The following is a 24,940-nucleotide window of genomic DNA, read 5'->3' on the forward strand; positions in this document are numbered from 1 at the left end:
CAGATGAAATAAACACATGTCTATGCAGCATCAACTTTCCTCACCAGACAACTATATGCACAATGGCAAACAACATTTAATAAATTTATAAGCACTTAATAAATTCCTGAGTGAGCACCTGGATGGCTCAGTCGGTTCAGTGCCCAACTTCGGCTCAGGTCATGATCTCACAGTTCGTGAGTTCGAGCCCCACGTCAGGCTCTGTGCTGACAGCTGGGAGCCTGGAGCCTGCTTCGGATTTTGTCTCCCTCTCACTCTGCTCCTCCCCCACTTGTGCTGTCTGTCTCTCTCTCTCTCAAAAAATAAACATTAAAAAAAATATTTTTAATAAAATAAGTTAATGATTCCTAAGAAAGCAGAAGACATTTAGAGACAAATAGTTCCTGTAAAAACCATAATGTACCCTGGTGAGCCTTCCAGTAATCTGTTTCCTTGGATATGTCACTCAATCAAAAATTCCATTTTATCGGCTATAAATTGGTATCGCACATAAACGGTTCGTCGCGAGGATGAAATGAGATTAAACGTGTCCAAGTGCTTTGTAAACGGTAGAGTTTTATACAAATATAGAGTTATGCACCTTCAAGCTATCACTCCAACAAAGACTTATTCAATTAAACATCTTTTGAAAAATTTCAACAAGGTATAAATACATTCACAAAATAATCTGTTGGTTGAAAGACTCCAACAAAGTTTACAGAACCTGCAACAGAATTTATAGACTCCTACGACAGCTTGGAGACTGTTACATATATTGCCTTAAGAAATACCATTAATACAAACGCATGATTTACAATATCCCCATTATAGCAAGAAAAAAAAAATAGATTCATAAGATAAAATGTCTTGTGGGCATTTATTATGCCAAGTATTTATGTGATTATTCTCACTATGACATAAGAATAATACTCTCTTAGTGATAAAAGAGAGATTTCATTAGGCCAAGGACCAACAGAGAGCCTACGGAAAGTGGCAAAGTGAAATCTGACTAACCCTTCCGAAAAATAAATAGAACAGCAGCAATTCTCTAGGGGAGCCCCTAAACATAAACTAGGAAAATTCCATTTACATTAATTGGGCCCTAACTACACGACTTGTTACAAATGAAAGGAAACAAACTTGACGAACTAGTTAACCACTGGCCCGAATTTGGTTTTTACCTGCCTGTGAGTGCCTAAGAAGTCTCATCACAAAGTATGTATTAAGTTGTAAAGTTAACTAACAATTATTTCTAACTTCTAAATAAGCCAAAGTGCTCACTCTCACCACGGAAGCAAAACTTCCTTCTGACGACGATCTACAAGACAAGTATGTACACACCTAGAGTTCTGAGAGACGGGGAACATCTTCCATATTCTGTGGGTCAAAACGCAAAGGTCTCCATTCATATGCACGTAAAGACACTTGCATTAACTTGAGACATATGGACATCACCTACGTAAACCGGGAACCAGTTTGGACAGTGTCTCTGGCCACACCATACTTTCGAGCCCCAGACGCTAGAGAGACAGTAAAAAACTTAACGTGAAAACGACTTTTCCAATTTTTTAAAGCAAGAGATTAATAAACTGGAAAAACAAACCCAACGTTCCTCCTTGCAACATGTACTCAGTTCCAAAAGGTTCAGAGTCCAGACTCTCTCCAGCCATTCCCCCGCGTAACCGAATACATGAGCTTTCTCCCCCCTCTTCAGGAAGTCTGATCATCTCCAGTGTTCTGCAAGAGGGAAAAGAACCCCTTAATATCGAGAACAATTTTACTTAAAACACCAGACTTCAAAGCACTAGGAAAACAGCTCATCCTTGGAAGTGAAGCCAGTTGCTACACTGCCTTACCGTCCATGGCCCAGTCATGTGAAAAATTATAGACATGGGGGCACCTGGGTGGCTCAGTGGGTTAAGCTTCTGACTTCGGCTCAGGTCATGATCTCACGGTCGGTGAGTTCGAGCCCCGCGTCGGGCCCTGTGCTGACAGGTCAGAGCTCGGAACCTGTCTCTCTCTCTCCCTCTCTCTCTGCCCCTCCCTGGCTTGCACACATGTTTGTTAAGTATTCCATAAAAATGAAACACTACAAGAATTAGAAAGGATTGCATGAGTCACTGACCGCATCCAAATCACCCTCACATCCAGAAAACACTTGCCTGTCTTAACAGCTGCTTTCCGAGATACGATGTGGCCATGTTGGTTAAATTCTTCCTGCTGCCCACTTTGCACCTGATGTAGCCATACAGGTTGGCACCTTGTAGCACCACACCCATGATAACCACCGCCTGGGAAGGGAAAAATAATCAGCGGCTACTGGACTCAAACTGACCGAACTTTCTCTGTGCCATACGTGAAAAAGGAAGTTTTTCCTGTGTCGCGGGAAAAAGAAGGAAAAAGGAAGCTCTCAGATGAGGCTTATGCCAACGAGACTCCTTCACTTGGCAGAACAGGCTTATCCAATATGAGCTGTGCACAAGGCAATTCGTTATCACCACCCCCCCCAGACAAATAATTCTTAAACACATATTCTAAATACCAGGCCCCAGGCCAGTCCCTGGGGATGCGGTGGAGGGACCATTCTCTCTAGTACTTTCTATGGGTCTGTGAATAAAGATATAAATAAATAAATGAGTCAGAAGAGACTCAAATGTTAGTTACTCCTTTAAGAATTACGAAAGAATGAGGGGCACCTGGGTGGCTCAGTCAGTTGAGCGTCCGACTCAGTTTCAGCTCAGGTCATGATTTCATGGTTCGTGGGATCGAGCCCCATGTCGGGCTCGCTCGCGCTCTCTCTCTCTCTCTCTCTCTCTCTCTCTCTCTCTCTCCCCCTCTCTGCCTCTCCCCGGCTCACCCTCTCCCTCTCTCAACATAAATAAACTTCAAAAAAAAGAATTATGAAAAAATGGCCATGAGATAGGTCAAGTTCAATAAACCGAGAGCATGCAGAGGGGAATCTTGGCTCTCTGCTAAGGTGTGACAACTGGCTTCTGGGAGAGCAAAGCAGCGCCCTGAGGCAACAATCCACAGATGTTTGCCTCCTGTGACAAGCGGGACGTGGGGGGGGGGGGGGGCGCGCACTAGGAGGAGATGTGCTTTGGCTGAGTTGTTTCTTCCTGGGGCCACATCCAGGAACCTATAGGTGACTCCACTAAGATCACTAAAAGAGAGAGTAAGAAACTCAAGCCTATTCTTTAAATATAATGGAAGAAAAGTTAATTAGGACAATGTGGGGAGGACCCATGGTTAACCACTCTAGAACAGGGGTTGGCCAAGTGTTTCTACAAAGGCCAGATAACAAAATATTTTAGGCTTTGCAGGCCATGTGATCTCTGTGGCACTCAACTGTGCCATTTTGGCCCCAAAGCAGCCACAGGCGACATGTAAACAAATAGGCAAGGCTATGTTCCCATAAAAATTTATAAAAACAGGTGTTGGGCTGGATTTGGCTTACAGTCCATGGCTTGCCAAACCCTGCTCTGGAATAAACAACTCATCAACCCATCTGCTATTAAAAGGATTACCCGGGAAACGCTACATCTGTAAAAAACAACCCGGCTAAACAGAGTATCTCTCTCCAATCCAGACTCACTCCCTTTAACCCTTAACAGGCTGTATAGCTGATTTTCAGGAGGTTAAAGGATTTGAATGTTTAATTTAATTTTTTTTTTTCAACGTTTATTTATTTTTGGGATAGAGAGAGACAGAGCATGAACGGGGGAGGGGCAGAGAGAGAGGGAGACACAGAATCGGAAACAGGCTCCAGGCTCCGAGCCATCAGCCCAGAGCCTGATGCGGGGCTCGAACTCAACGGACCGCGAGATCGTGACCTGGCTGAAGTCGGACGCTTAACCGACTGCGCCACCCAGGCGCCCCTTGAATGTTTAATTAAGGAATAGGTTCATATTCCTAACAGAAGTGGAGTTGTACTTGCTGTTTTAAACTTGTGTCTCAGGGAAATAGACACATTAGAATTAGACAAGGTTGCTGGTTACCTGAGTAAACATAGAACGATATTTTCATTTAAATAGATCTCTTTCGACTCATGTTTCTGAAATGGGGGCCTGGGTAGCTCAGTCGACTTCGGCTCAGGTCATGATCTCGCGATTCATGAGTTCGAGCCCCGCATCGGGCTCTGTGCTGACAGCTCAGAGCCCGGAGCCTGCTTCGGACTCTGTGTCTCCCTCTCTCTCTGCCCCTCCCCTGCTCGCACTCTCTTTCTCCCTCTCGAAAATAAATAAACATTAAAAAAAAAAATTTCTTTTTTAAATAAGTTAAAACAAGCGGATGTCTGGCTTAAGATGGCATCATGAAGCCAGACTTCAAGATCTCTCTACCCCTAATATGTAACAGGTTTATGAAATACATGGGTTTGGGGCACCTGGGAGGCTCGGTCAGTTGCGAGTCGGACTCTCGACTTCACCTGGGGTCATGATCTCACGGTTCACGGGACTGAATTGCACGGACAACACGGAGCTTGCTTGGGAATCTCTCTCCCCCTCTCTCTTTGCCCCTCCCCCGCTCATGCTTGTGCTCGCTCATTCTCTCTCTCTCTCTCAAAATAAACTTTAAAAAAATACATTTGTTTAAAAACGTAGGATTTAAAATAAAAGGCAAACAAGCTGGTACTAATAAACGTTGGAGAAAAAGGGCTTGTGGTCAGAGAGAGAGCCAGCTTGGTTTTGTCCCACCCAATTCTCAAAATCCCCAAAGAAGCTCCAAGGGAAATTTCCCAAGGGAAATTTCCCCACCCCAACAGCCTGGGGGCAGAAGTCCAGAGGACACAGACAGATAGCCCCGAGAAAAAAATGCAGAAATAGTCACGACTCCCATGGAACCAGCACACAACACAGGCAAGAAATCCCAGCGGCCCGCCACGAGCTGCCTCTCCAGTGACGAGGAGGAGAAGAGAATGCACAGAAGGACCAGCAACCATCAAGTCCATGTTCCGGGGGGGCAGGGGTAGGAAGAGGTTCCCGGAGAATCCAGGTGGTCGTAACCTAGGATCCCAAACCACCTTCCACAGAACCTCTCTCACCTGTTTTAGGGAAGCGGAAACGGTGTTAGACACAGACCGGGCTGACTTTCCCAGAGGGATGCGAAGGCCCCAGGGCCCCACAAACCACCTAAAGCAAGAAGGCAGCACCAGCAGGGAGCACACGCCCACCCAGGGAAAGGAACCGTATGACCTAAGAGAAGGCGAAGCCCGAGCAAGCCAACAAGGCAGCCAGAGGCCAGGGCGCGTCGTCCTCACACCTACTCTCAGGCCCCACCAAAGACTGTTCATGCTGTAGCTCAAAGCGGAGCCCAGAAATCTGACACCACAGGGGGGCGGTCAAGGAGAACTCAGCTACGCTAAGCCAAGGTCAAGACGAGGTCTGGACAGAGCTGCCTCTGTAAGCGTGAGCAAAACCGTGGTAGGGTGGGGAAAGGAAAGGCATCCATGTAAAACTGTAAAGAAAGAAAAGAGAGAGAAGAGAAGAGAAGAGAAGAGAAGAGAAGAGAAGAGAAGAGAAGAGAAGAGAAGAGAAGAGAAGGAAAAAGAAGAAAGAAAGCAAGAAAGGAATAGACTACGTAAAAAACACAGGTGAAGAAACAATTCTGGGGGCACCTGGGTGGCTCTGTGAGTTAAGCTGCTGACTCTTTATCTTGGTTCCAGTCATGATGTCGCGGTTGGTGAGTTCGAGCCCTGCATCAGGCTCGCTGCTGATAGTGTGGAGCCCACGTCAGATCCTCTGTCCCCTCTCTCTCTCAAAAATAAATAAACATTAAAAAAAAAAAGAAAAGAGGGGCGCCTGGGTGGCGCAGTCGGTTGAGCGTCCGACTTCAGCCAGGTCACGATCTCGCGGTCCGTGAGTTCGAGCCCCGCGTCGGGCTCTGGGCTGATGGCTCAGAGCCTGGAGCCTGTTTCCGATTCTGTGTCTCCCTCTCTCTCTGCCCCTCCCCCGTTCATGCTCTGTCTCTCTCTGTCCCAAAAATAAATAAACGTTGAAAAAAAAAAGAAAAAAAAAAAAGAAAAGAATAATGGAAAGACAGTAGAGGAGAACAGATAAAAATGACCCTACATAGAGGTAACTGGTCCCCCAGAATCAGAGAAGCCAAAAAATGGAAGTAAATAAATTTAAAGACTTGACAGAAGACAACCGTTCTGATTCAAAGCAAAACCTGTGCCTACATATCAGAGGAGCATACAGTTTCCAGAAAACTCAATGCAGAAAGATAAACACAAAGACCCTCTGGATATATTGTAAAACTTTGAGAATAAAAAAAAAAAAAAAATTCTTCATCCAGGGAGAAAAATGATTCACTCACTTACATGGAGGTTAAGTAAACCTGACCTCAGATTTCTCTGCAATATACAATATAAGAAAATGATAATGTAGGGGTGCCTGGGTGGTCAGCTGTTAAGCATCTGACTTCCGCTCAGGTTATGATCTTACAGCTCATGAGTTTGAGTCCTACATCGGGTGGGCACGAGTCCCCCTTCGGATGAGCACAAGCCCTGCTTCAGGTGAGTCCTGCTTCTCTCTCTCTCTCTCTCTCTCTCTCTCTCTCTCTCTCTCTCCTCCCACCCCTCAAAAGGAAAGGAAGAAAAGAAAAGAAAAGAAAAGAAAAGAAAAGAAAAGAAAAGAAAAGAAAAGAAAAAGAAGGAAAGGAAAGGAAAGGAAAGGAAAGGAAAGGAAAGGAAAGGAAAGGAAAGGAAAGGAAAGATGATAATGTAACGTCTTCTAAAGGCTAAGAGAAAGAACCTGGGACCTAAGGATATTAACCAGCCAAGTCATCGATCAAGAATGAAGTCAACGGGCTCACATCCTCAAACACGACAGGGCAAAAGGAAAGTAACACCTGCAAGTTTCTTGGGGAAAAAAAAAAAAAATACCCAGCCATGAAATTTAGCCAACCAGGGGGTAAAAGGAAAAACTGCAGTTAAAAGAACTGAATCAATGTATTTAAAAACAGATCAAAGACTGAACAACCGGTAAGAAAGGTTTCCAAGGGTGATTGTCAGGAACCTTGACAACAAGATGAATACCGCAGCAAACAAAACTCAGGCAATACAGGAAGGGAAGAAACCACAGGAGGCACAGAGGAGGGTTTATCTCATTTCCTTTCCAACAGACTCTCGAGGTCAAGACACAGGCTTAAGGACGATACTTAAAACAACTAAAGTTAAGTCTATAAGCCGCAGAAATCCAAAGGTGGAAGCAGGGAGGAGGGGGAGGAAGCAGGGCTGTTAACTGCACCGTCCATCATAGCAGGGAACCGGTACAGGTTTCCTAATCCATGAAAGAGCAGGTGAAACAAAAGGTCTAAAGTAACAGAGAACTACTAGAAACGCCAAAAACACATCATAAACCTTCCAAATCCCAAAAAGACAAGTATGTATGTGCATACGCAAAGAAAAAAGAGCCTATGTAGCAAAACAGACACAAGAAAATATTAAAAATGTGAGGAAAAAACATAATTAAGGCCAAACTATACCTGGTGTCGATAAATGTTAAGTGAGGGGCGCCTGGGTGGCTCAGTCGGTTAAGCACCTGACTCTTGATTTCGGCTCAGGTCATGATCTCACGGTTTGTGGGTTCAAGCCCCACATCGCGCCTGTGCTGACAGTGCAGAGCCTGCTTGGGACTGACTCTCTCTCTCTCTCTCTCTCTCTCTCTCTCTCTCTCTCGCTCTCAAAATAAATTTTAAAAAATCATTTAAAAAAATACTGAGATAAACTCAACTATGAAAACAAGACTCACAGTTTAGATCAAGTGATAGGTTATATTTTCCAAAGATGATACAACAATATCCCATATGCTTTTCTAGAACCTCTTGATCCCCCTCATCAAGCTATCAAGCTTAATTCCCATTCCACTGCAGTGGAGAAGTGGCAAAAGTGATGACCTCTGGGCCTTGATTGCTGCCATTGCCTGAACTGTGTCTCCCCCAAATTCTAATGTCGAAGTCCTAACCCAGTACCTCGGAATGTCACTGCATTTGGAGACATGGTTTTTAAAGAGCTGATTAAGGTAAAATGAAGTCACTGGGGGGTGGGGAGGGGGGGTACCCTCATCCGGTATGAACGGCGTCCTTGTAAAAAGAGGAGATTAGGACACAGACACGCAGAGGAAAGACCACATGGAAGAAAGCAGGAAAAGACGGCCATCCACAAGCCAGGGAGGGAGGCCTCGGAAAGAAGAAATCAACCCTGCCAACATCTTGGTCTGGGTCTTCTAGCCTCCAGGACTGTGAGAAAATAAAGTTCTGTTGTTTAAGCCTCCCAGAATGCAGCACTCCATCGGGACAGCTGCAGCAAACTAACACAGTTGTAGAAGGCAATTCAGCTTCTGAGCAGAACGCTCCCAGTTGGAGCTGTGACCCTCCAAGGAAGCAGTCTCACTGTCACGAAGCCACCATGCCAAGAGGAAACCCCAACTGGCCCTTCGGGAGCACAACATGGAGAAGCCACGGGACCTCACAGAAAGGAGATGCCTTACCGGCCTCCAGCCGCCCCAGCCACTGACTGCAACCACATGGAGCCCAGCCCACAACCTCCCAGACAAGCTCTCTCCAACTTCCTGAACCAGAAACTGTGAGATCCCAAGATGTCTCTTGTTTTAAGACGTTACATTCTGGGAAGATTTACGATATAAGCAATGGACAACCGGAACAAATGACCAACTGAGATTTTCAGAGAGGATCACTGTTAGTTCCAAACTAGGCTAAACGTGTTTGTCTGGAGTTTATTGAACATCCCCATCCAACAAGATAATAATGTGATAAATGTATGGTAACCTCTGTACCAGGTGGATGAAGTCAAAATCCTGCTAGGCACTTGGGGAATTGGTGAAATGGGAACTCTGAGAGGATCCTGCTCTCCGGTTCTCAGAGAACGGCAGAGTTGGGACACTGGACTTGGGAAATTGGCGATGAAGCAGTCTATTCAAGAGAGTGAGGTCCCCAATGTTAACACCAATGGCCGCATACTGTGATCGTCCGTCAGACATCCTGATGAATCACTCGGTATGTCTACGCTGACACTCACCAGCCACTTCACTCTGAAGGAGAACAGCGCACTGAAGGCAAATATCACCCACAGCACCGGACAGGCAATTAGTCCTAACCAAAAGATTCTCGATTCGGCCTCGGAAACAGTTTTACTCTCTTGAGCAGAATCCTAAAAAAAAAGCGTGAGTTTAATAACCAATATTGTGGTATTTACCAGTAAAAAGCTTAACACTTTTAATGACAAACACCATAATCTAAAAGTCAAATAAATTAATACAAATGACCCAAGTCCCAAGTTAGAACCCCCCAAAGGACAGTTAGTGGACCCACCACGATTTAATCTTAAGAACTGGCTTAAATATGCTTTAACTCAAGAATTTGGTACCTTCAGGGCCGAGTGGACAGTCTGTCATGACCCAACACAGAAAACGTTGCTTGTGATGGACTTCTGTTCCATTCTCACTGCACCTAACACTGTTTATTCATAAGGAAGTTTGGAATCACACCTTAGGAGGTAAGGATCAAGGAAATCAAGGCTAGTCATCCTGGTCAGGGGTCCAGAGAAAGAAATGGAATCAAGGGATTCTGGACGATGACCACAGTGTTTCAGCAATCCCCAGAAAGTTTAACTTTCTTGTTTGACTTGCCTCCACGGTGGATTTTATGATATAAGGAGTACTAAGCACAACACTGCTTCCTTGCAAGTGGTACTTGTCGAGGCCCTTCCGAGCATCAGGCCAACAATGTAATTAGTAGCATCTCCAAGAATTCTGTCCTCTGCCTCTCAAGCCGATCTCCAGGGGAACCTGAATGTTCACCGCAGATGAGCAGGCTAACCCAAAACAGATCAGCGTCCCCTGGGGCTCTTGAAGGCAGAGGCTTAAAGGAGAGACGGCTCTGATCAATTCAGATTTTCTATCCACTTGTAATCCTTCTTCTTCTTGTTCCTGCGCACACGGGGCAGTGGACCATGGGAACAAGGACAGAACAAGCTAGTGGAAGCAGTTCTCTCCTAACAGGAAGAAATCCCCGGAGGTACCAGGCGAGGCAACACAACGCGGTGGGTCCTCAGAGATGCTTTATCAGCAGCCCGTGATGGGCGGCTTAGCACACAGCACAAACTCTGACCCAACCTCCTGTCTCAGAGGCTTCTTTCCCGTACATGCCTTTCTTCCAATCTCAACTAGACAGAAAAACGCAGCTAAGTTTCGGGAGGCCATCTGGTTTAGTGCTGACGTGCGGAGCAATGTGGGTTAGCACTTCCAGTCCTGAACGCTTTGGCCTTCAACATGCAAGTGTAATCTACATGTAACTTACTGAATGACACTTTGAAAAATAAAAAGGGCAGTTTACCTTCCTGGACTCAAACACCCAATGGCTTTTTCCATCTTCGTCTATGTGATTCCACCAACGCAGACCAACCATGAGTCTACCTGTGACATTCTGAGAAAGAATACATACACACGCGTTTTTAGAAAGTGTCATTTAAAGGCCTACGAGACCACATCTCGGCGTGAACACATCACCAACCAAAAAAATTGTGGGCTTTACCTCCACAATATCCAGTTAACAAAGACCACCACATACCAGGCCTGAACAAAACAATACAGGAAATGCAATGGCAGGACCCGCAGGGGTGGAGGTGACAGGGTGGGCGTGTCCATAAACATGACCCTTCTCGGAGCGCCTGGGTGGCTCAGTCGGTTAAGCGGCCGACTTCAGCTCAGATCATGGCCTCATGGGTGGTGAGTTCGAGCCCCGCATCAGGCTCTGTGCTGACAGCTCAGAGCCTGGAACCTGCTTTGGATTCTGTGTCTCCTCTCTCTCTGCCCCTCCCCCACTCATGCTGTCTGTCTCTGTCAAAAAAATAAACAAACATTAAAAAAAAAAAAGAATAAAGACATTCTTGGGGTGCCTGGGTGGCTCATTTAAGGGTCCGACTTTGGCTCAGGTCATAATCTCGCAGTTTGTGGGTTTGAGCCCGTCGGATTCTGTGCTGACAGCTCAGAGCCTGGAACCTGCTTTGGATTCTAGGTCTCCCTCTCTCTGCCCCTCCCCCGCTCGTGCTTTGGCTCTCAAAAATAAGCATTAAAAAAAAAAAATTACCCTTCTCTTTTTTGCTCATGAACTTGTGCCCTCTAATTCCCTAATGTGTTCCTAAGCCCCGTGCTCTTTAGTTACTGAGACTACCTTTTCCCTACATATCCTGACTGCAGCTCCATATAACTGTGCGTCTCTAAAAATGGTGGTTCTGGACTGAAGGTTTGTGCCCCGCCCCCACCAAACCCATACGTTGAAACTCTTACCCACCCCCATGTGATGGTATTAGGAGGTAGGGCCTTTGTGGGCGATCAGGATGCGATGAGGTCATAGGATGGAGCGTTTGCGAATGGGATCAGTACCCTTTTAAGAGTCAGGAGAGTTTACTTCCTCTCTCTGCTCTGCCATGTGAAGATAAAATGAGAAAGTGGCAGTCCAGAACCCAGAAGAAGGCCCTCACCACAAGCTGACCATCCTGACAACCTGATCTTGGACTTCCAGCCCCTAGAATCGGAAAAAGAAGTTCCTACTGTTTATAAGCCACCCAGTCTATGGTATTCTTATAGCAGCCCACATCGACTAAGTTAAGACAGAGGTTATAGGCACTAATCCTCATTCAGCACCTCAAACGTACCAAGCTCTTTTCCTCTTACTAATGTAACAAATTAGGACCAATGACTTTGATAGCTTTCTCAAGGTTTATTTACGCCACTGATGTTTACTGAGCCCCTACTATGAGGTACTATCCCAGCTGCAAGTGTCATGGGGAAGAGAGGCAGTCAACCAGCACACGAATGTACCGCCACCACCATCACTCGTGGGAAGGGAAGGGCGAGGGAGAGGCGGTGGGGGAGGAGTGTAGGTTGCCGTAACAGTCAAACAGAAATCTGATCTAGTCTGGGAGTCAGAAATGGCCTCCCTTGAGGAATCAACATTGGGAATAAAATTTAAAGGATAAGTAGGAATCCCTAATGCGGGAGAATATTTTTTAAGGTTTATTTATTGACTGTGAGAGACGGACAGAGGCAGCAAGTGGGGGGGGGGGGCAGAGAGAGAGGGAGAGAGAGACTCCCAAGCAGGCTCCGCACAGTCAGCGCACAGCCGAACCGGGGACTTGAATCCACACAACCAGATCATGACGTGAGCAGAGACCAAGAGTCAGATGCTCACCGACTGAGCCGCCCAGGCACCCCAATGCAGAAGATGTTTAATCAGGGGTGCCCACTAACAGATTCAGGGGTTCTGTGAAACTTGGGGGAGGAAAAAGTTGTATCTTTATGTTCACTAACTTCTGAAGTTTAGTTTATCTTTAAATTATGAGTGCAGACAACAAACCACGGTAGAAGCAGCAGTACCCGTGACTTGGACCAATAAAAACCTGCAGACACCACAGTATAGCTTTTATGCTCGCCACTGCTTTGAAAGTAACTAGACATTCCAAAAGAAGCATGTATTGTAAAATCAGAAATTTGCCTTTTTAACGTTTCCATTATATTTCAATGTACGTGACTTCCTCTGAAATCTTAATGTATTTTCTCTCACGTACTGAAAAGCGTTCACAGGGGTGCCTGGTTGGCTCACTCCGTGGAGCGTGTGACTCTTGATTTCAGGGTTGTGAGTTCGAGCCCCACGCTGGGTGTAGAGATTACTTAAATGAATAAATAAATAAATATAAATAAATAAATGAGCTCACAACTTCATGAGACTGTGAAAGGGGGTCCATGGCACAAAAAGGTTAGGAATCCGGGTGTTAAGGTGATTCGGGAATGAGAGCAACATTCCAGAAAGATCAGTAGCACAGAGCCCTTGGGAAAAAAGTAAAATCAATCAATTTATGGGACTTGGGGTGATTGACTGGAAATGGAGTAGGAATAAGGCAACTCATATGCATCTGGTTCGCTCAAGTTAAAAAGCAGTGATTTGCGAGGCGCCTGGGAGGCTCAGTTGGTTGAGTGACCACCTCTTGGGTTTCAGCTCAGGTCATGATCTCACAGTTCTTGAGTTGGAGCCCTGCGTCAGGCTCTCTGCTGTCAGCACGGAGACCACTTCAGATCCTCTGCCCTCCTCTATCTCTGCCCCTTCCCCGCTTGCACACTCTCTCTCTCTCAAAAATAAGTAAACATTAAAAAAAAAACAAAAAAACAGTGATTTGAGGGCTGCCTTGGGTGTCGCAGTTAAGCGTCCGGCTCTTGATTTTGGCTCAGGTTGTGATCTCACGGTTTGTGACACTGAGCCCCACGTCGGGCTCTGCACGGACGGTGCAGAGCCTGCTTGGGATTCTCTCTCTCTCTCTCTCTCTCTCTGCCCCTCTCCCACTCATGCTCACTCATTTTCTCTCTCAAAATAAATTTAAAAAATGTTTTTTAAATATTTAAAAAAGAAAAGAAGAGCCTTCAGACCAAAATTCACATTGTAGAAACACTAACACTGAAAGACTAAGGAAAGAGGAGAGCTGCCCCTGAAGACAGAGGACAGTCGGGGGCCTCTTTTATTGGCGATTTTCAAACAACGCCTCTTGGAATATTTTCAAACTCTTTTCCCATTATCCTGTTCTTTTCTGCTTTGATCATTAGATTATTTTCCTAATTTCTCTCTGGCTTATTGTTTTGGAAGCTTCTGGACCTCTAACGATAAAACCCTTCTGCCTATGTTTTTCCTCCGAGTTCAGCATTAGACATGTTCTGAGAGCTTCAGTGTAGATGATCATTGTCATTAGGGTATAAATAATCTGTATTTACAGTCTTTATTTCCTGTTTAAAGCCAAGGTATCTCAGCAGGTTGGCTTTTACTTGTAATTCTGATTTGGAAAACCATTCTCTTTAATGAATTCTTAGCTTTATTGTACCGGGCTAGAAAATAGAGCTGCTCTGGGGCATTTATCTGGGTTTTCTTCACTGTGATGCTTTTTTTTTTTTTTTTTAATTTTTTTTTTCAACATTTATTTATTTTTGGGACAGAGAGAGACAGAGCATGAACGGGGGAGGGGCAGAGAGAGAGGGAGACACATAATCGGAAACAGGCTCCAGGCTCTGAGCCATCAGCCCAGAGCCTGACGCAGGGCTCGAACTCATGGACCGCAAGATCATGACCTGGCTGAAGTCGGACGCTCAACCGACTGCGCCACCCAGGCGCCCCATTCACTGTGATGCTTAACCAGCTTCTGTAAACGTTCCACAGGGACTGAACAGGAAGAGGTCCTCTGTATGTACAAAGTTCCACGGTATCGCTAGTAAGCTGAACTGCCATTTCATTTCGATCTTTCAGACCTTATTTATTTTGTGTCGCTGTGATCCGCCAGAGACGGCAAGCACTTTGTTTGACTCCTGTCACGACGTTTTGCGCATCTTCCCCTAATGCTTCTAATAGTTCTTCCCTGCACCCGGTTTGAAGGGACGCCATTCCGTGACTGGTCCTCATTGTCATTCATAAGAGGCCCTTTCTTATTCCCTTGAGTGCTGTCTTACTCTCTATTTTGTCTGATAAGATTATACTGCCAGGTTTCTTCTTGTTTAAATTGGTCGGATATTATCTCTGCCTTTTACTTCTTCTACTGTTGCCATTTTAGTTAGATCTTTCGGCTGGGCTCTTGATGTTTGACCCAATCTTCAAACTGTCATCTTCAAAAAGAGGGGCTCCTGGGGGGCTCAGTCAGTTGAGCGTCCAACTTCGGCTCAGGTCATGATCTCGCAGTTTGTGAGTCTGAGCCCCGCGTCGGGCTCTGTGCTGACGGCTCAGAGCCTGGAGCCTGTTTGGGACTCTGTGTCTCCCTCTCCCTCCACACCTCCCCACTCACACTCTCTGTCTCTCTCTCAAAAATAAATAAACATTAAAAAAAAAAAAGAGTTTAGGGGCGCCTGGGTGGCTCAGTCGGTTAAGCGTCCGACTTTGGCTCAGGTCACGATCTCGCGGTCCGTGAGTTCGAGCCCCGCGTCGGGCTCTGTGCTGACGGCTCAGAGCCTGGTGTCTGTTTCAGATTCTGTGTCTTCCTCTCTCTGACCCTCCCCCGTTCATGCTCTGTCTCTCTCTGTGTCAAAAATAAATAAACGTTAAAAAAAAAAAAATTAAAAAAAAAAAGTTTAATCAAATTACATTTACTGTTAAAATTAATTTGCTTTATATCTCAGTGGTTTGGAAATCTGTGAAAGTAATTCTGCCACAGATAAAAGAGTGACATTTTTTAAGTCCTTGCTTAAAAAAAAAAAAAGAAGAAGAAAAACAAAATCTTTATCAGAAAATACACTTTTTGGCACTGGGTTTTTAAAACCCTAAACCCAGAAGGATTTAATTATAAGAATTTGGAAATGACCAGGAAGAACTGACCAAAGGCTGTCGTTCTATCAGGCTAAACAGACATTACATGAACAACAAAAAGAAACATGCCTCAAAACAAAATTGTGACCAGGATACAGTAAACAGTGCAGAGCGTAAAGCAACAGAAGAAATTCAAAGAAATACAAGCCAAAGACAGTAAAAAAAAAAAAAAAAAAAAGCCTAAATAAAAGAGACCTTTATGGGGATGCCTGGGTAGCTCAGTTGGTTCACCCTCTGACTCGATTTCAACTCAGAGATCCTCTCTCTCCCTCGCTCTCTGCCCCTCCCCAACTGGAGCGCACTCCTTCTGTCTCTCTCAAAATTAATAAAGAAACTTTAAAAAGAAAAAGAGAGATCTTTATAATCCCCATTCTCAGCATTTTGTGGCCTATGGAAGCTGGCGACCACCGAGCCAGCCATTTCTGGTGGGAGAACTGAAAGGTCTAAAAAAATGGTTGGGTTGGTGGCTGGGAATAGACTTGTAACATCTTACTGGTCTCTGAATCAATACACACGTCTCGGAAATTCCAAAATTAGCTTTTTTTTTTTTTTTTTTTTTTTAAGCCTTTGATTTTTTTTCCCCCACCATTTGACTATGAAAATTTCCAAACACACAGCAAAGTCAAATTTTATAGTGAGCACCCAAATGCCTACCACTAGAGTCTGTATTTAATATTTTACTAGAGTTACCTTATCACGCGTCCGTCTATCTAGGTGTCTATCTACCCACCCATCCCTCTACTTACAGTTGCCTCTGAGTTTAAAACCGTTTCTTACTCCCTCTTTTCCCTTCTAGCAGGGTTTCTCAACCTCTGCACTACTGACATCTGGGGTCAGAAAATTCTTCATTGTAGGGGGCTATCCTGTGCACCTTAGGACGTTAGCAGCATCCACGGCCTCTACCCACTGGATGTCAGCAAAACACCTCCCCCAACCCCAGCTGTGACAACCAAAACTGTCTTCAGACATGGACAGTCGTCCTCTGGGGAACAAAACTGGTCCTGGTGGAGAAACACAGCCCTGGGACACGCATAGGGGCCTTTGTGAATGGCGGGCACGCTCCTCAAGAATGGGTGCATGCTCTCTCCTGGGCTCTTATCTAGATATCGTACACAGCACACCCTGAAGCAAAACAAGTGATATGAATTAGAAACAGTATACAGGACCTGTGGCTGCTATCACATTTTGCTTCTTTGTTTAATTTTAAAGCTGATGGAGGCTGACATAAGGCACAGATAAATCAGTAGTAGTGTAATAACCTACATGTGATCTGATGATAGACCTTAACACACGGGATGCCTGCGGTGACAGAAAGATATAAATGAAGACAAATCCAAGATGCTAAGGGTCATTCTCCCCCCACGGTTCATACATCGTTCAGTCTCATCACATCAAATACAACGTTAAAATGAGAAAACAATCAGACCTACCTTGACTGCCCAAAAGTCACATGACAACAACAAGATAATTGTCACCATACAGGCAATAAAGCTGCTGCTGAACAACTCACAGAGGAGATAGACGACGATGGCACTGACTCGAAAGAACAAATGGAAAAATGACGCCACCGGGTGTCTGAAAATCAAAACACAGTGAAAGAAAGGCAATTACGCTTCAGCACAGGGGCTGCGGACACAGATGAACGACGCCTTCCGCCACAGCATCCACCAGCCAGGGTTTGGCCAAAACAAGAGATGATTCTGAGGAAAAGCAAATGGCCTCCTCTATTTTTACATTATCTGACCAGGCCCTGCTGCCACAGAAAATACCGTATGCAAATAGGACTTGAACTTTCACAAAATATTTGAGCCACTCTGCCAAGCTTGGAGAATTCAGGAAACTATATTCTCAGGATTAAAAACTATTTTCTCATATGGGGCGCCTGGGTGGCTCAGGCGGTTGAGCGTCCGACTTCAGCTCAGGTCATGATCTCACGGTTCGTGGGTTCGAGCCCCGCGCCGGGTTCCGTGCTGACAGCTCGGAGCCCGGAGCCTGCTTCGGATTCTGTGTCTCCCTCTCTCTCTCTGCCCCTCCCCTGATCGTGCTCTTTCTCTGTCTCTCAAAAATAAATAAACGTTAAAAAAAATTTAAGAAGATGGGGCACCTGGATGGCTCAGTCTATTGGGCATCCAACTTCGGCTCAGGTCATGATCTCATGGTTTGTGGGTTTGAGCCCTTCATCGGACACTGTGCTAACAGCTCAGAGCCTGGAGCCTGCTTCAGATTCTGTGTCTCCCTCTCTCTCTCTGCCCCTCCCCTGATCGTGCTCTTTCTCTGTCTCTCAAAAATAAATAAACGTTAAAAAAAATTTAAGAAGATGGGGCACCTGGATGGCTCAGTCTATTGGGCATCCAACTTCAGCTCAGGTCATGATCTCATGGTCCATGAGTTTGAGCCCTGCGTCAGGCTCTGTGCTGACAGCTCGGAGCCTAGAGCCTGCCTCGGATTCTGTGTCTCCCTTTCTCTCTGCCCCTCCCCCGCGCGCACACGCGCGAGCGCGCGCTCTCTCTCTCTCTCAAAAATAAATAAACATTAAAAAAAAATTTTTTTAATTAAAAAAGAAATTACTGTCACATAAAAAACTAATTCCAGGGGCGCCTGGGTGGCGCAGTCGGTTAAGCGTCCGACTTCAGCCAGGTCATGATCTCGCGGTCCGGGAGTTCGAGCCCCGCGTCAGGCTCTGGGCTGATGGCTCAGAGCCTGGAGCCTGTTTCCGATTCTGTGTCTCCCTCTCTCTCTGCCCCTCCCCCGTTCATGCTCTGTCTCTCTCTGTCCCAAAAATAAATAAATGTTGAAAAAAAAAAAAAAAAAAAACTAATTCCAGGGTGACCGGCTGGCAGAGTCAGTAGACCACGAGACTCTTGACCTCGGGGTCCTGAGTTCAAGCCCCATGCGGGGCACAGAAATTACTTAGAAATTAAAATAAATAAAAATAAAACAGAACTCCTAGGCCTTCAGAAATCACTTCTGGCTTTAAGGCAAAGTAGCTCTCAGGCAGACTTTTGGTTTTAACAGCTTTATTGAGGTATAATCCATATACCCTACAATTCGTCTATTTAAAATGTAGGCCCCGACAGTTTTTTGGTATATTCACAAACTGCGCAATCACCTTTGGAACTTTCTCATTACCCCAAAAACTCGGGACCCACGGGCAGTCCCTCCTCATCCGCCCCAACCCCACCCCTCTCGCCAGCCACAGACAACCGCTAACGTATGATCGTCTCTACAGATTTGCCTATTCTGGGCATTTCGTATAAATGAAAGCATAAAGTGGTCTTTTGTGACTGCCGTCTCTCACTCAGCATCATCTTCTCAAAGGTCAGGTGGGAGTCAACCGCAGTAAGCCAATCTCTTGACAGGGACCTGAATTTGGAATCTAAGTCTGTTTGGCTTGACGTGTCCGTGTTATCGACAAAAGATCTGATTCTGAAATCTGCACAATCAATCCGAATGCAACACGCACAGGGTCTAAAGAAACGATGCACTCTTGGTAAACAAGTGGTGGAAGTAAACACACGAGGGTTCACAAAATCGGCTTCGCAGACGTGAAGACGCGGCACTGAGTAGACTCCACGGGCCAGTTAACTCCCACAGCAAATCTGAACTGTCGTCTGTGCCCCAGACCAAAGCTCAAACTGCCAGGTGGCCGTTGCGCACAAGTTCGTGACAACCGCTCTGCCTTGAATGCCATCGGCCAGCACCCGTCGACACACAGAACCCAACTCCGACGACTCACCCTCTTACCTGATTTTGGATTTTTTTGGTCTGTTAGTGGTCTCCTCTTCCGCATCAAACAGGGAGACATCCTCGGTGTCATCATTACTGTCCTAGCAGGAAAATTAAATATCCGTGAAGCAAGAGGAAACTCAGTACTTGCGTGTCTCCTACATAGAAGGCACCACGCCAAAATGGAAAGCAGAAGACAGACACAGTCCCGGACATCGGGAATTCACAACCTAGCGAAAGGGCACCCCCGTCAGCTGGCAACGAGCCATCGGAGCCATCGCTACCCCGCTGCTGAGCCCTGGGACAAACCATGGGGGGCCAACGACGCTCCTCTAAACTTCCCATGGCTGCGGCTGCACTCAGGGGCTCCGTCACCAGCAGGGACCCCTGGGGACAAACTCCATGCTTTTGGCTCCTTCACGAAATCATCTGCCTGCACCCCTGTTTCCCCGACCCCTTCTCACTAGTCTCTGTTTATCCAACGTGAAACCAGCCATGGGGCTCGGAATCTCTTCCTTTCCTGCCTCCTCCATCAGTTTCCCCTTTATTTACACTCTCTTGTATCTTAGGTCTTCCTCTGGGACCTCTCCGGTCAGCATATGAACTTCTTCAGGGGTCATTTGTTGCTGGAAAGAGGTTTCAAAAACCCTGAGCCGGGACCTCCCCTTCTGTCTTCCGCCCTCGACGCACAGCCTTTCTCCCTCTCTCGGCCTCGGACCCTCAGGGTGGCTCACACCTCGACCCGCTGGGGCCTCAGCCCAGCCTCAGCCGCAACCACGACGAACCTGCTCTCACCCCTTGCCTGGCGCCAGCCACCCACCACCCACCTGCCTTCATCTCCTCCCTGCCGGACTCCAGCCCCTCATCACCCACAGGGCAATCTTCCTCACAGGACAGTCACACCGGGTCCTTCCCCTCGCAAATCGTTCTCAGCGGTGCTCCTCCGGGTAGAAGGTAAAACTCACCTCCTCCACCCGATCCCCTCCTTCCCTTAGGAAGCTCCCTCCCACTGGGCAGCGCGATACCGTTCTGCCTCTGCCGCTACGTGTTCTCAGAAAACACCAGGGGCTCCCATCTGCCTGCCTTTCACATCTTTTCTCCACCCAGAAAGCTCTTCCCTTCTCCATCCCCTACACAGCAAGCCCTCAGGCAACACCAAATCCACCTGGGAAATTTCAGCTACAATACCGAAAGAGCTGAGAAACTTGCCCTGAAATCCCCAGGCTTCCCATTTCCAATCCCCGCCTGCCCGACAATCTTACTACAGCTCTCCAAGGACCACCTCCATCTAGACACTAAGCTCCTGGGAGCAAGGACTGCCACTGTGTTGTAATAAGTACCGGTGTACCGCATAGCACCCGGCCAGGTGGCACAATATTTCTTGAAGGCGGGAGCGGATGAACAAAGGAGGCAACTGCAGACTGTGATCGGAGCCAGGAGAAACGGGAGTGCAAACGGGAGCACAGAGGAGGAAGCGAATCTTTCCTACCAAAGGGCTCCGGAGGAGAGCTTATGTGCTGGGTGCCGACAGAGCAAGGCCTCCTGCTCACTCCAGTCCCTTGACTAGGTATATTTTCAAAGGCAGAGAGTGGAAACGCACAAGGTCTATGTAGGGGTCCACGGAGTAAGAGAACAGTGAGAGAAGCAGAATGGGAGCTAAGGTTTTAAGAGGAAAACAGACTCAGATCTGAGACCAGTGGTTCTCAACCTTGGCTCACAGGTTGAAACTGCCTTGGGTACAAGACAGAAAGACACAAAGAAAGGCAGACAGAAAGATGGAAGGAAGGAAGGAAGGAAGGAAGGAAGGAAGGAAGGAAGGAAGGAAGGAAGGAAAAGGGAAGAGAAGAGAAAAGAGAAAAGAGAAGAGAAGAGAGAAAAGAAAAGAAAAGAAAAGAAAAGAAAAGAAAAGAAAAGAAAAGAAAAGAAAAGAAAAGAAAAGAAAAAAGAAAAAGAAACCCTGATACCTGATCCCCACCCCAAAGTGGTCTGGGGTGTGGTCTGGGCATCTGGATTTTTTTAAAGCCCCTCAGATGACAATAATGTACAGCCAAGACTGAGATCCACAGTATGATGCTAGGGTCTGAAAAGCCGACACTTCTCCTTGATCCCAACAATCCAATCTATATCCAGCAGATGGGGTGACCTCTCATACATATCATCTCCCTACTTTGACTTCATAAAAATGGACTACCCATCAGAACCATCACCACCTGGCCCCGCCCACCTCTAAGACCTTATCTAGGGCCGCACCCCCTTCTTGAACTGTGGTGGACTGATAATGCCTCCTCTCGGTCCTGGGCCAGACTTCCTGGTGCTAATGCTTGGAATCTGTAAATACGTAACTTTTTAGCAAACAGATTTTTGCAAACAGATTTTTGAATTAAGGAGTTTGAGAGGGGAAGAGTATCCTGGTGCCTCCTTAGCCCTTGACTCGTTTTTGACTTCTGACCTGGAACTATAAGATAAATTTCTATTAAGACACTAAGTTTGGGGCGCCTGGGTGGCTCAGTCGGTTCAGCTTCGAACCTCGGCTCAGGTCATGATCTCCCGGTCAGTGAGTTCGAGCCCCACATCGGGTTCTGTGCTGACAACTCGGAGCCTGGAGCCTGCTTCCGATTCTGTGTCTCCCTCTCTCTCTGCCTCTTGCCTGCTTACATTCTGTCTCTCCCCAAATAAATAAATAAACATTAAAAGATTTAAAAAAGAAAAAGAGTTTGGTTTTGGACCTTTAACCTGAAGATGCTGATACTAAGACTTTTTAAAAAAACTGAGAAGGGGAACCACTAGCATCTTCTAGAATGTTCCGATTTAGGTGTTAAATGAAAATTCTGGCCACTGTATGGAGAAGCTGGGAGAAGGAGGGGAAAGACAAAGGCACAAAGCTGTGAAGCTTTGTGCCAAGAAGCAATCGCTTGGTCTCCGGAGGAGGCAGTGGAGGTGGCGAAAAACATCCAGATTCCAAATACGTTTTAGAGTGGAAATGACGGGATTTGCTGACGGGCTGAACGTGGGGGTAAGAGAAAAGGGGTTAAGGAAGATTCCAAAGTTTTTGTCCCGAGCAGCTAAAAATGAAAGCACCAAAGACAGACGCTTGGGCACTCCCAATATTTAGGGGTCAGAAAGAGGAGAAGGAGTAAGCAGTGGGGGCTGGAGAGGATGTGCTAAGGCCTAGGAGCTGAACCAGGGGGGTGGTGTCCGGGAAGTCAGGGGAAGAAAGTGCTTCCAGGAGGAGGGTCAGATCAACCGTATCAAATGCTGCTCACAAGGAGGATGAAAACCACAGAGACTACTGTATTTCTTTCTTTTTTTTTTTTTTTAATGTTTCTTTTTTGAGAGAGTGCAAATGGGGTAGGAGCGGAGAGAGAGGGCGACACAGAACCCAAAGCAGGCTCCGGGCTCTGAGCTGTCAGCACAGAGCCCGATGTGCGGCTCCAACCCACGAGCCATGAGGTCATGACCAGAGCCGAAGTCGGATTCTTAACCCACTTAGTGGCCCCAAGACCACTGTATTTCTAACCGGTCATCAGTGACCTCACTAAGAGCAGTTTCAGGATGGCAGACGGAAGAGGGAGAAAACCAGACTAGAACGGACACAAGAGACAACAGAAAAAGTAAGAGACAAGTACAAATAAATCTTAAGGAACTAAGAATGGGGTGATACCTCAAAGGGCGTTTAGAGTGAAGTTTTTATTTTTTAAGGCAGGAGAAATTAAAGCATGTTTATATGTTAACTTAAGCTTTGGTGGCGCCTGGGTGGCTCAACCGGTTGGGCCTCCGACTCTTGATTTTGGCCCAGGTCACGATCTCAAGGTTCACAGGATCAAGCCCCCCTTCAGGGCTCTGCGCTGACCGCACAGAGCCTGCTTGGGATTCTCTCTCCCTCTCTGCCCTTTCCCCAGCTTGCACCTGCGCTCGCTCTCAAAATAAATAAATTTTTAAAAAACAAGCTTTTAAAAACGGAAAGAGGGGCGCCTGGGTGGCTCAGTCGGTTGCGCGTCCGACTTCAGCTCAGGTCACGATCTCACGGTCCGTGAGTTCGAGCCCCGCGTCGGGCTCTGGGCTGATGGCTCAGAGCCTGGAGCCTGCTTCTGATTCTGTGTCTCCCTCTCTCTCTGCCCCTCCCCCGTTCATGCTCTGTCTCTGTCTCAAAAATAAATAAACGTTAAAAAAAATTTTTTTTAAAAACGGAAAGAAAACAGTGATGATGGAGGAAAGCAAAGAGAGAATTGCTGGAGCACCACCTTCCAGCAGGCCAGAGGCACGGAAACCAGTGCACGAGTAGGCAGGATGGCCTAAGGATGGAGAATGAACAGGAAAAGAAAGGCAGAGTATATGGGAGATCCCGGGCAAAGATGCATATGGCTGGTGGTGTGAAATTCTCTTCGGATGGCTTCTACTTTCTCGGTGGACGCAGAGGGAGGGAAGGAAGGCTGAAGGTCTGAGGAAAGAGGAACCTCAGTAGTGGCCCGGGAGGGTGGGAGAGGGAGGAGCCTGTGGGAACGTGGGGATGAGTGCCTGGCAGCCTTAAGGGCCCCGCTTGAGGTTCATGGTCACAAACTGGACCTGGGAACGGTCCTTACGGCTGTGTGTTTTTCTCCAGCTTCCTTCAGCCTGGATGCAGGTTCAGAAAGCAGAATCGAACCATCATTGGATCTTGTCTACTCAAGCAACCTCCTTAGAGTGGTCTTTACTGACCATAAATTCTAAGGCTGCCCTATTCCCAGATACTTGCTATATACGTCACTTTGTCTTTGCTGTCATTACCTGGAAACATCCTCATATGTAACTAGTTACGTCTCCCCACCCCAACCCATCGACAAGCCCCCACCCCCCAGCACCCTACAACTCACACATTTCAGGGTAAGAAATGTGTGCCGTTCACAGCCCTATCCTAGGGCCTAAAACGGTGCCTGGGCCATAGTAATCCCTCAATGGGAAAAAAAAAAAAAAAAAAAAAAAGCTATGGCTACTCAAGTGAAAGTGCACGATAAACAGCAAAAAGTTTTGTTTTGTTTTGTTTTGTTTTGTTTAACCTAGGAAGAGATGATTCTTCTTCCTCATCTCTGGTCTAGACCTGCAAACTGTAATTAACTCTAAGGGCACAGCCGTGACCATCGAGGTGATCAACAATCACCATTAGTGTTACTTTGGCAACAAGCACTTGACTGCAAGGGCCTGGCGGTGTCTCCCACTCCTGCAGGATCGCACTGCACCCCCGAAAGTCCACGAAAGGTTGGGGAAAGCCAGACCACCCGCAACTTCACACGGAGGGCGTTTCCTCAGCACGGCACCGGCACCCGTGCGATCCGGCGCCCCACCTCTGCTGGCGATGCGCTTCTGCACACCCCGCAGCCGTCCCTCCGAGGCTCAGCCGGGGCACCCCCACCGCCCACCGAGGCCTCGGGGCCCCAGCCACGCTCCCTCCGGCTCCCCAACCCCGGGGTTCGGTCAGCCAGCGGGGGCGCGGGCACAACGGCCCCGGGACGCCAGACTCGCGCCCCCCCGGGACCCAGCAAGCCCGGCGCCCAACCACACCCACCCTCACGACGCGCCCGCGGCCCCTCACCTGCTGCAACATGACCGCCCTGCGCCAGGCCCACTTCCGGGAGCCACGTCAGCGCGGCCACTGACGCGACCAGGTCCCCACAGGAGGGGAGGAGCAAAGCACAAGCTCAGCCCGTCCCCGCTTCCGCTTCCAGGTGCTTTGCGGGAGGAGGAACTGAGGAGGCGTGGCTTCCGGGGCGGGACGAGCGTGTGGGCGCGGCGCCCGGGGGCGGGGCGGTCTCGGGGAGGGACGCGAGGCGAGGCGAGAGATCCGGGGGCGGGGCGAGTGCGGGGGACGGTGCGTCGGGGGCGGGGCATGGGGGGGGGGGGGGGAGAGGCG

The 24,940-nt window shown here is 47.3% G+C and overlaps 1 protein-coding gene across 1 annotated transcript; it reads right to left on the bottom strand.

Moving 5' to 3' along the window:
- Positions 1-535: 535 nt before the first annotated feature.
- TVP23C (trans-golgi network vesicle protein 23 homolog C) lies at positions 536-24,774 on the bottom strand. The gene is made up of 7 exons (XM_086686105.1): positions 24,623-24,774; positions 19,075-19,157; positions 16,761-16,905; positions 10,333-10,422; positions 9,017-9,148; positions 2,142-2,270; positions 536-1,716 (listed from the first exon to the last, which is right to left on the bottom strand). The coding sequence occupies exons 1-7, from the start codon at positions 24,632-24,634 to the stop codon at positions 1,690-1,692; spliced, it is 618 nt and encodes a 205-aa protein (XP_086542231.1). The 5' UTR covers positions 24,635-24,774; the 3' UTR covers positions 536-1,689.
- Between the last annotated feature and the right edge of the window lie 166 nt (positions 24,775-24,940).

Source organism: Puma concolor, chromosome E1 (assembly GCF_028749965.1).
Source record: "Puma concolor isolate L17-30 chromosome E1, mPumCon1.1.hap2, whole genome shotgun sequence".
In the NCBI taxonomy this organism is placed as follows: domain Eukaryota; kingdom Metazoa; phylum Chordata; class Mammalia; order Carnivora; family Felidae; genus Puma; species Puma concolor.